At 39.6% G+C, this 12,101-nt stretch overlaps 2 protein-coding genes across 2 annotated transcripts in view; one reads left to right on the top strand and one right to left on the bottom strand.

Annotated features, from left to right (window-relative positions):
• Window positions 1–7,563: 7,563 nt before the first annotated feature.
• Window positions 7,564–8,648, bottom strand: CAPZA3 (capping actin protein of muscle Z-line subunit alpha 3). Its single transcript, XM_043441045.1, has one exon. The coding sequence runs from the start codon at window positions 8,480–8,482 to the stop codon at window positions 7,583–7,585; it is 900 nt and encodes a 299-aa protein (XP_043296980.1). The 5' UTR covers window positions 8,483–8,648; the 3' UTR covers window positions 7,564–7,582.
• Window positions 8,649–8,701: 53 nt separating this feature from the next.
• The window catches only part of PLCZ1 (phospholipase C zeta 1), a 46,147-nt gene continuing 42,747 nt past the window's right edge, over window positions 8,702–12,101 (top strand). The window contains exons 1-3 of the mRNA XM_043440918.1: window positions 8,702–8,827; window positions 9,265–9,420; window positions 10,422–10,545. Coding sequence (XP_043296853.1) covers window positions 9,410–9,420; window positions 10,422–10,545 — 135 coding nt within the window. The 5' untranslated portion in view covers window positions 8,702–8,827; window positions 9,265–9,409. The remainder of the gene's footprint in view (window positions 8,828–9,264; window positions 9,421–10,421; window positions 10,546–12,101) is intronic.

Raw genomic sequence — 12,101 nt, 5'->3', positions numbered from 1 at the left:
TTGACCTTGAATTAATGGTGAGACAGATTGTAAAGCAGGAAAGAATCATATTCTTGAAGAGGAGAGAGGCAGGAAAGAAGAAAAACTTAATTCTGAAGTTGCTGGCTTTGACACACTATAAGTGGGACTTCTAGGTAATATTGGAAGGTAGAAGTGAGGCTCAGTCAAGTTGATTGGGGTCATTTCTAAGATTTTTTAGTAGATGTCTTGTTTTTGTTTGTAGAACATAGGTGGCCAGGGTTGGAGGGATGGTGGGATGGAGTTTGGATCAAGGAGGAGCTGTGTCAAGACAGGATGTTCTTGAAGGTCAGGTCTAACTGAGAGATGTGTTCATGGGAAGCTTCCCTGGGAAATGTGGTCAAGGTTGTATCTTAGTGCTTAGCAACAAGTTCAATAATCAAATGAAACTGAAAAAATAAGCAACAAGTTTGAAAGCCAAGAGCAAAGAGAAGACACATATGCTATAAAAAATACTGTTTTGAAGAGCTACTTTAATCATAGGTGTGGATTGTGAGTATCCAGTACTGTTGTAGCTGAATATTATGATGAATATTGTGAAGAAAAGGGTGGTTGCTGAAAACCTTGGTGAGTGAGGGTGATCATGTAAGAGGAAGAGAATGGAGGTCTGAAGTTTGGAGGATGCCTGTGTCTGATTGAGTGTGGGGTACAGTGGAAGGGGAAAAATGAAAAGACTTAGAGGAGGAGGAGAGTAGGATGCAGTTAGAACTGAGGAAAGAAAAGCTTTTCAGGATAAAGAAATAGTCAAGTTCCCATGATGATGACTGAGGGGAGGTCACTGGAATGAACAAAGATGATATTGAAAACTTGCAAGAATGGATTTTCAGTATACTCTTGGACCAGAAGCCACAGAGTTAAGGGCAGGAGTTTTGAAGTGTGACGTACCTAAATTGGAATCCCAGTTCTGTCACTTACCAGCTGCGTCAATTTGGCCAAATTTCTTAAGAATATTCCTAGTTTTCTAAAGTGTAAAAAATAATTCCCTGTTGTATGATTCTTATAAGAATTCAATGAGGCAGGCGAAATTGCTTGGTAGAATGCCTAGAATATAGCACAGTCTTAATTAAACCTATTCCTTTAAGAAAATAATAAATGGTAAGGAAACAGAAAAAAAGCGAAGAATAGGATAATCTTTTGAAAAGTTTCATAGTGAAAGGACCTGAGAAATTCACAGGGAAGATTTTTTTTTTTAGGGTAATTGGAACTGAGTATGTTTGCTTATGAGCTTCCCCGGTGGCTCAGATGGTAAAGAATCTGCCTGCAGTGCAAGAGACCCGGGTTCAATCCCTGGGTCAGGAAGATCCCCTGGAGAAGGGATGGCTACCCACTCCAGTATTGTCTGGAGAATCCCATGGACAGAGGAGCCTGGTAAGCTACAGTTCATGGGGTCACAAAGAATTGGACATGAATGAGCAATTAACACATACGCACATTTGCTTATAGAGGAGAGAAACTAAGAGAGGGTAGAGAATGTGAAAAGTCAAGAAAAAAAAAATAACCAATGAATCAAGAGACTGGATGACAGAAGATAAAGGATTTAGGATCAGGTGCACAAGAAGAATGGGCCTCAAAGGGAACGTACATGACTTTGGTGACTCTTAGGAAGGAGAAGGAAATAAGTATGTTTTTAAGTGCAGAGAAGAGAAGCTGTCAGAGCTCTTTTCAAAAGCATGTGTCTTGCTAGTAAAGGAACACAGTTGTTTATTTGGTGTAGGAATGATGTAGCATTAGAAAAAAAATACTGTACATCACTTTTGGAGAACTTGATTTTCTTAAACATGTTGGAGGAAACAATCTTTCTCCGTTGGGAGTGGGAAAAGAGCAAAGGTCTTCATCAGAGCTTGAGGCAGCTTCAGAAAGCAATCAACTGCCTTAGTATGAAGAGGCCCAGTGTCAGTCTCGGTAATAGGCAGAGGAATGCATGGCTCCTAAAGGAACAGCAGTAATTCACAGCTTACAAAATAAACCTCAAGCCCGATGAAGTCTACCATGCTTCATGTGTCTATTATCCTGCTTTGTTCATTCTTTCATTCATTGAGTACCTATCTTAAGACAGATAATTATAAACTAGATACTTGGGAGAAACAAGGTCCATGTTTTTATGGAGCTAACAGTCCAGCTGGAAATAGGATTGAGAAGGAGAAAATACTAGACTGTTAAGAAAAATATCACACCGAGTCTTCAGAATCTGAAGCATTTTGTGTGTCTGTGTGCATATGCCTGTATGCATGCATGCTAAATCGCTTCAGTCATGTCCGACTCTTTGCGGCCCAACTTGGGGATTGAACCCGAATCTCTTACATCTCCTGCATTGACAGGCAGTTTCTTTACTACTGGTGCCACCTGGGAAACCCATGTATATGGGCATACGTACATGTGTTTGTATCCATATCCAGATTTAAATTCAAATGTGTTTGTGTATGTGTGTGATAAATATTCAGAGAAGAGTTAGTAATGTAGATTTTTCTGACTATGCCAGCCTTCATATAAAGAAAATAACTACTAAATAATATCACTGTGGGCATGCTTTTAGGTAGAGGGCAGCATAAGTTAGAAGGAGTACAGAATGAAGCAAGGCAAAAGCTAATAGAGTTTTGCCAAGAGAATGCATTGGTCATAGCAAACACCCTCTTCCAATAACACAAGAGAAGACTCTACACATGGACATCACCAGATGGTCAATACCAAAATCAGATTGATTATATTCCTTGCAGTCAAAGATGGAGAAGCTCTATACAGTTAACAAAAACAAGACTGGGAGCTGACTGGCTCAGATCATGAACTCCTTATTGCCAAATTCAGGCTTAAAAGAAAGAAGTAGGGAAAACCACTAGACCATTCAGATATGACCCAAATCAAATCCCTTATGATTATACAGTGGAAGTGACAAACAGATTCAAGTGATTAGATCTGATAGACGGAGTACCTGAAGAACTTTGATGAAGGTTCGTGACATTGTACAAGAGGCAGGGATCAAGACCATCCCCAAGAAAAAGAAATGCAAAAAGGCAAAACCGTTGTCTGATGAGGCCTTACAAATAGCTGAGAAAAGAAGAGAAGCCAAAAACAAAGGAGAAAAGGAAAGATATATCCATCTGAATGCAGAGTTCCAAAGAATAGAAAGGAAAGATAAGAAAGCCTTACCAAGAGTGCTCACCTAGAGCCAGACCTCCTGGAGTGTGATGTCAAGTGGGCCTTAGGAAACATCACTAAAAACAAAGCTAGTGGAGGTGATGGAATTCCAGTTGAGCTATTTCAAATCCTAAAAGATGATGCTGTGAAAGCGCTGCACTCAGTATGCCAGCAAATCTGGAAAATTCAGCAGTGGCCACAGGACTGGAAAAGGTCAGTTTTTATTCCAATCCCAAAGAAAGACAATGCTAAAGACTGCTCAAACTACCACACAGTTGCACTCATCTCACATGCGAGTAAAGTAATGCTCAAAATTCTCCAAGTCAGTCTTCAACAGTACGTGAACTGTGAACTTCCAGATGTTCAAGCTGGTTTTAGAAAAGGCAGAGGAACCAGAGATTCAACATCCATTGGATCATCGAAAAAGCAAGAGAGTTCCAGAAAAACATCTACTTTTGCTTTTGTGACTATGCCAAAGCCTTTGATTGTGTGGATCACAGCAAACTGTAGAAAATTCTTAAAGAGATGGGAATGTCAGATCACCTGACCTGCCTCTTGAGAAATCTGTGTGCAGGTCAGGAGGCAACAGTTAAAACTGGACATGGAACAACAGACTGTTTCCAAATAGGGAAAGGAGTACATCAAGGCTGTATATTGTTACCCTGCTTTATTAACTTATATGCAGAGTACATCATGAGAAGTACTGGACTGGATGAAGCACAAACTGGAATCAAGACCGCCGGGAGAAATATCAGTAACCTCAGATACGCAGATGACACCATCCTTATGGCAGAAAGCAAAAAAGAACTAAAGAGCCTCTTTATGAACGTGAAAGAGAAGAGTGAAAAAGTTGGCTTAATCTCAACATTCAGAAAACTAAGATCATGGCATCTAGTCTCAACACTTCATGGCAAATAGATGGGGAAACAATGGAAACAGTGAGAGACTTTATTTTCTTGGGCTCCAAAATCATTGCAGATGGTGATTGCAGCCATGAAATTAAAAGATGCTTACTCCTTGGAAGAAAAGTTATGACCAACCTAGACAGCATATTAAAAAGCAGAGACATTACTTTGCCAACAAAGGTCCGTCTAGACAAAGCTATAGTTTTTCCAGTAGTCATGTATGGATATGAGAGTTGGGCTATAAAGAAGTCTGAGCACCTGAGAATTGATGCTTTTGAACTGTGGTGTTGGAGAAGACTCTTGAGAATCCCTTGGACTGCAAGGAGATCCAACCAGTCCATCCTAAAAGAAATCAGTCCTGAATATTCATTGGAAGGACTGATGCTGAAGCTGAAACTCAATACCTTGGCCATCTGATGCGAAGAGCGCACTCATAGGAAAAGACCCTGATGCTGGGAAAGATTGAAGGTGGGAGGAGAAGGGGACGACAGAGGATGAGATGGTTGGATGGCATCACTGACTCAATGGACATGAGTTTGTGTAAACTCCAGAAGTTGGTGATGGACAGGGAGGCCTGGTGTGCTGCAGTCCATGGGGTCTTAAAAGAGTCAGACACGACTGAGCGACTGAACTGAACTAAACTGAGCATAAGTTAGTGAAATACCTTTTATACTTGTTTTACTTTAAAGTAGGTTGCCTTTCAAAGAAAAAATTTGATATTCAGTATTGCCAAGATTTTAGCGAGGTCTCTTATGCTACCGATGGGAGTATAAATTGTTAAATCTGTCTGGAAAGCCATTTGGCAATATGTACTAAGAACATTAATATGTTCATATCTTTTCAATATGTGATTTTAGGGAATTTATCTTAAGGGAAATAATGTAGAATGTGGGCAAAACTTTATACACAGAGATACTATAGCCTAATTAATAACAGAAATAAAATGCTAAAAATTTAAATTATGTATCAGTAGAGAAATGGTTGTCTTGTTATTGCAGATGAAAATATGAGTATCATGTAAATAATTAAAATTATTTGCTCAAGTAGTTTTAATGACATGGGACAATATCATACAGGAAATTATATAAAAAGAACAGGATACAAATTTTTATATGCTGTATATCCTTAATATTTAAAGCAATTCCATAAAATTGTATGCAAGGAAATAGGCCAATATGCTTTACACTTTAAGCATTTTTATGATTTGTACATGTGAGTTTTATGTTCAGAAATAGCAGTAAATATTATTTTAAATACCGTGTGTTAATAGATATCTAGTGGGAAGCTGCTGTATAGCACAGGGAGCTCAGCTTGGTTCTCTGTGATGACGTGGGTGGGGGATGGGGGGTGGGGAGAGGCTCAAGAGGGAGGAGATATGTGTATACATAAAATAAAAATTAAAAACCCCTGTGTTAGGTTGGGCATTAAATGCTTCTGTGATTGTCTCATGAAACATTAAGTCTTAGGATGGACTGATCTGGAATATCAATACTTCCATATATAACCATAATATCAATTCAGATTTCTGTGAAAGAATTTATCAGATGGGTATATTTTAGTGCAGTGAGAGTACTTTTCCTTTTCTTTAGTTTTTTTTCCTTACATTTTTAACATGGCAAATGAAGGCAGTCAGATGTCTTTGGCCTGTGTGTGGCGAATCCAGTGAAGAAGTAGAAGTAGCCTTCAATGGACAGTAGTTGTGTAGGAAATTATTTCAGTTAAGTAAATGGAAAGCAGAGATGTGTTACTTTAAGAGTAGAGTAATATATCTTAAAATGTGATCCTATAGCCCCTTGTATCAGAATCATCACTATAATTGCTCAAGATGTAGATTTGCTGACCTACTAAGTCAGTCTGAGGATGGGTACTGGGAAGTTGTCTTAAAGATATACCCTGGGTCACTCTCCTGAGATTCTCTAAGATCTACCACCAATTAAGAGAGGTATGAAATTTAGACGTTTTTGCAGAGGAACCTTAAACATTGGCTCCATTGTTCATTAAATAGAATTTGACCTTTTTTTTTCATTTACATGGATCCAAACTGTAAAGCACTTTGCTTACCACATAAGTTGGATGTGGGGCTGGGACCCAGGTACTGCTCAACTGCAATCTTAGTAGAGAGGTTTAGATTTGGAATTCTTGAAGAACAGACAAAGTGGTCAGTAACATTGCTGGGACAAGCGAGAGGGGACTGCTTGGCTAGAAAACAGTGACCCATCAGTTCTAGTTCCCTTGGGAGTGGTATCCTTTGGGTGGAATGCTTACCTGAGTCATTGCAGAGTGGAGTTCACAACTTTTAATGAAACGGGCTTCCACGGAGAGCTGCAATGCTTTAGAGCAGCGGAGTCCAACCTTTTTGGCACCAGGGATCAGTTTCATTGAAGAGTTTTTTCACAGACCAGGGATGGGAGGTGGTTTCAGGATGATTCAAGCACATTACATTTATTATGCACTTTATTTCTATTATTATTACATCAGCTTCACCTCAGATCATCAGACATTAGATCCTGGAGATTGGGGACCCTGCTCTAGAGGTTAAGAGTGCTAGGGGTCAGTAACACTCATCACTTACTATGTGCCTGGATCAATTAAGTGACTCAATTTTTAGATTCTTCTCATATTAAATGGGATTACCACTAGTAGCAACCTAATGACAAAAATTTTGTTGTAAATCATCTAGCACAGGGTTCAGCATGAAATTCTCATATAAATGACTTCACAAGAGCTAGACTATATAAGCTTGGAAGTCAAGCTTTTCTACTTGATTATTTGAAGAAAAGCCTGGAGATTAGAGTAATTCTGGATTCTTGTGAGGGGTTGGGGTGTGAGTGAGGGGGAGTGGCCATGGGTCCAGTAGTCCTTCATATGAGCTAGATTTTTGATATTTGTTGGTTTCATGGACCATCCAACCCTAATGGCACTGATTGAAATCTACCCCCTTGTTGGTGAGTTGAGTTAGGTGAATTATCATTTGCAGAATGATTCTTGTTTGCTTGCCTTCTCCAGTTACAAAGAAAGTCAAAAGTCATTCCTACACACACTCACACAGCCTTTTCCCTGGTCACCTATATTAATCCTTTGGGGTGCCACGTTCTACAAAGTCATTTTAGATTCTAATAAATGTTTCTGGCTTTATGATTGCCACTACTGTGAAACAAATTACCATCACCCTTTCCTTGAGTTACTGGTAAATATTCCTTGAATAAAATGATTTGGAAGACTTGTCCCTAATTTAAAACTTGCATCTGGAATTCCTTGGCGGTCCAGTGGTCAGGACTCTGCTTTCAACTGATGAAGGCTCGGGTTCAGTCCTAGGCTGGGGAACCAGGTTCCTACAAACTGTGTGATGTGCCCCCCCAAAAAAGGTAAAACCAAAAATCGCCCCAAAATTTACATCTGCCAAGTGATGGACATATCTAGTGGCTTCTCAACTTTAGGAGAATAACCTCAGCGCCTCCCCCCACCCCCACCCCTGCCCCCCAGAAACACAACTGAATCAGATCAAGACAGTTACCAGGAGCAATCCTTTATATTATCCAGTTGCATAGCACACTTCTTGAATAAATGACATACCCTAATTTAGGATACATCACCAGATTCAAGTCAGAGAGTATCCTCTGCCAGTCAATATGAGTACGGGTCACTGGAAGATCTCTTCGTAGAATTCTTCTCAGAGCTTCATTCGATAACTCCTGTAGTTCTTCTAACAGTGAAGTTTGAAATTTATTCTCTTGCTCTTCCACAAGCCTTGCGAAACTTAAAGCCAGTTGAGCTTGGTTCACCACCTCCAAGCTTTCTTTCAGGTCCTTGGAGATTTCGACATGTAGGTTGACACACCTGAAGTAGTGAGCTTGCACAAAAATTCTCCCTGTTACCTGGGTTAGGAATGGATTGACTTGGAAAATCCATTTTGATTTCCAAAGGCCATTCCAGTAGTCTGCTGTTTCATAGCTGTGGTCTTCAATACAGGCGATCAAGAACTCCTTACTTTTCACCGTTTTTCTCAGCACGTTGCAGTTGCCCTTTGGGTAGTGGTCGTTCACATACAGCTTCAAGGCACACAGAACTACAGTCCTCAGGTACTCCGTCTCATTCCGAATGATTCCATGACTCTGGATGTCCTTTAACTGGTTTTGAAGCAGGTCAAATTTGAAAGAAAGTTTGCTCTGGTAGTCGAAAAACCTGTAGTCGCCCACGACATTGTGGTGAGACAGGAGGACAGCATTCCCATCAATGCTGAGTGGGACAGAATATTTTTGGCAGTGTTGGTGGCCCGCACACTCCCCTTGATGGTGCATGAGTTTTTCATCACGGATAAGCAGACAGAGATCATCAAAGGCATTTACAAATTCCCCTGGAGGAGCCTGTATCAGTAGTCTGCGAATTACTTTTTCTTTCTCTTTCCTACTCAGAGTGCTACGTGACATGTTTGGTTGCGGCAGAAGCAGAGCTTCTGGAATAGACAGTGTTCAGAGGATGAGAGAACATTCCATGGGGCACCTTTCCCATCAAGGTGTTAAACGTTCAAGCCTAAGATTACCATGTCTGACTGTGCCAAAAACAGGTTGTCTGGCCAGCTCTGAGTCTCCTGGTGAAGTCATAAAGGAGCTTGCTCTGTGAAGTATGGAACTTTTGATGAGATCACAATGGGCGTTTGGACCCAAAGGAAAACATGACAGTCACCTGACAGCGTGGTGCCCAGCCAACCAGCTATACGAATTTTGAAGATTTTTTAAGAACTTAGCCTCCAGAACAGCCTTCTTCATAAAGTGGTGTGTCTCTGTGTTTATCGCATAGGTGGTTATAGATCTAAGAGAAGCAACCCAGAGTTTCTAGGGAGTATTTGGAAGCTCTTTGACCCTTTGGGGACCACAATGGCAGGGATTTGTAATCAGGCCCTCAGAATAACTGTCCCCAACCCAGTGGAAGCATGTTATCCTGAAAGGTTTTAGGGGTTTAAACAAAAGAGTAAAAATAAAATGAGAGACGATGACTGTTCATGGGAAAATGCCAGACGGCAAGGGTTGCCTCTCTTATAAACATTGTGGATTTGGAAATGGTCAGAACATGAGCAAGAAGCCAGAAAAATTTTAAGGGCAGTGAAGTGCAGAGACCACAAACCTCCATACAGTCTCTGGGGGATTTAAGTGTTGCGCTAACTGCAAAGAACAAAGGCAACAAACCACTGTGTTTTCTGCTTTCTTTCTAGAAAAGGGGCAGTGGCAACAGCGGATGAATTTCAAGGAATCCCTTTCTTGCCAAGGGGCAGAGTTAATTATATTTGGAACCTGTGACAACTCATAATGGGGAGAAGCTTCTAAGTGAGGAGAAACAAAACTTCAGGTCATGAAAATATGGAGAACAAATATCCACTCAGAAGTCCTTTCTGTTTCTCTTTCCTTTCTCTTGATTTATCCCTTTTGAAGACTCCTTGAGCTTGTTTCTCTCATTTAAGTGTAAACTGCTTCCTTCTTTATCCATCCTGAGGTTTTTTTTTTTATATTAATTTCCCTAGCTTTCTGTATCTTTTTCTTATAACATGAGCTTTGCCGTTTTAAGTCACAGCCATTAAATTGAAGGGCTTCCCATTAGTTCTAACAATCTGAAAATGAGTGTATTGTTGAACAATTTTTACTGATACTTTTCATGATTTTATAGACTGTCAAATCTTATTTTTTCAATTTGAAGTATCCTAAATTTTGCTGTTTCTCTGTAGATAAAGCAAGCTTGATTATTTTTGTTTTCTCCTTCATACTAATTAGACACTCACCATGGCATTTAAAAAAAAAAAAAACAAACAACTCTTTCTGATGGTCCTTAAAATGTTGCTTTTGGAAGCATGCGAGTAGCTGGACATTTGGTTAATATAATGGTAATAATTGTATCAGACATGGTTACTATTTATTGAACTCTCAGTAACAGAAACTATGTTGAATGATATATTATGAGCTCATTTAATGCCCCTCCCTTACTGAAGTATTAATTTGACCACTTTTCAGATGAGGAAACTAACACTGAGAGAGATCAAGTGATAGAAAGATCTTGATGTTCATGTCTTCAGAAAATAGACTATATTTCCCGAGTAATAACTGGATTTCTCAAATGTTAATTTTTATTCTTTTCCTACAATTCTTATTTTATTATGGCTTTTCATACCTTTAGCACTGAATAGTACCTACTTAAATTTGTTTTAAATATTATTTACCATAAAATTATTTTCTTACTTAAGCATGAGATAGACTGTCCTCTGAAAAGAAAAAGAAAAACATTGAATTGAAGAGAGACAAAATATTCTTTAGTCATTTTAAGTACTTAATGACTTTCTGTGAGAGTTTCCTTAACGTGTTTTTTTGGTGTGTCTCCTACATGGTTTTTGTTGATGGTTCGAGATGACTTCAAAGGTGGAAAAATTACCCTAGAAAAAGCTCTGAAATTACTTGAAAAATTAGATATACGGTGCAATACTATACATGTGAAATATATTTTTAAGGTGAGATAATATCCGTCCCCTGCATATCCCACCCTAGGAAGGACTTAATCCAATATAGGGAAATGTGGTTAGCTACTTGTATGTTTTCTGCAGAAAATACATATGAAAGATTAGTCTTTTAGAAATTAAAACAATTAATTATGCTAGATATATTTATAAGCAAAATGGAAAGAATTTAGGTAAGAGGAAAAATGAGTTGTTGATAAAATTTGAAATAATACCAGGTTGTCTGCTTAGAACAATCTGCTGAGAATACACAGATGTTCACATCAGATTAGGATTTGTCATCTGATTAGATCAAATCATATAAATGGTGAAATGGTAACTGGATTGGATGTTAGTGATTTATAGAAGGCGTGGGCAATCTTGAGAAAAATCATATTTTACTCATTTTCAAGGAATTATACTGTAAGCTCCTCTGGAGAAGGGAAAGGCTACCAACTCCAGTATTCTGGCCTGGAGAATTCCATGGACTGTATAGTCCATGGGGTCGCAAAGAGTTGGACATGACTGAGTGACTTTCACTTCCCTTTGTTTAAAGAAGAATTAGTAGGAAGGGAACCTGGCTCAGTTCTGTCACTAGAGGATGAATGGAAAGATCATGAAAAAAAGAAGAAGCTGCATGTTAGAGCTGAGTTTTTTTACTAGAAGATGGTAAATTTCTTGGTGAATCAGGCAAGAGTACTAGACTGGCCAACCCAGATAGTTAGGAAGGTAGACATCCTGAGTATGATTTTGTTTCTTGGAACTGGGCAGCCAGATAATACAATCTATGGTGAAATTGTTACCAACCAACTTAAACTGGGAAGCCTGTATTACTTTAAAAGTGAAAGTTTTAGTCGCTCAGTCTTGTCCAACTCTTTGCAACCCCATCGACTGTAATCCTCCAGTCTCCTCTGTCCGCGGGATTCTCCAGGCAAGAATTCTGGAGTGGGTAGCCATGTCCTTCTCCAGGGGATCTTCCTGACCCAGGGATCAAACCCAGGTCTTCTGCATTGCAGGCAGATTGTTTACCGACTGAGCCACCAGGGAAGCCCCTGGTGTTACTTCACATGTGGGCTAACCAGGGAGCCTGGTAGAGTTCCAGGAATGCTTGCAGAGGCAGGTTCCAGTTTAGAGGAAAAAGACAGCTTGGTACTCCCAAAATAGCAGTTGCCAGGGTATCACCATTTTGCTGCCATTTCTCCCAGCCCTGTTCCCAAAGTGATGTGAAGAGGGCCTGGTGACATGTGCCCATACAGTGGATGTATTACCTAGAGGGACCTCCAGCTTAAGAAACCCAGAGCTTTTATTACCGGCAATAAGCCTGTCTGATCTTTGCCCCGGAGGGTGTCGTTATTAACGTTATTATCCTGGACAGTAAACAAACCTGTTTTTTCCTCTGGAATGTAGTACTATCTCTTCATCATGTAAATATCCTTGAAGAGCTAGTCCTGAAGAAAGGCGATTGGTGACTCTGCTCAGAAAATAAGCAGAAACACAGGAGCAAGCATTTCTCTCGGTCAGATTTAGTCCTCGGGTTTACTAACCAAAAAAGGAGGTTCAGAAAAGAAAAA

The sequence above is a fragment of the Cervus canadensis genome, chromosome 21, assembly GCF_019320065.1.
Source record: "Cervus canadensis isolate Bull #8, Minnesota chromosome 21, ASM1932006v1, whole genome shotgun sequence".
Taxonomy (NCBI): domain Eukaryota; kingdom Metazoa; phylum Chordata; class Mammalia; order Artiodactyla; family Cervidae; genus Cervus; species Cervus canadensis.
This window is presented reverse-complemented; position numbering and strand designations above follow the sequence as displayed.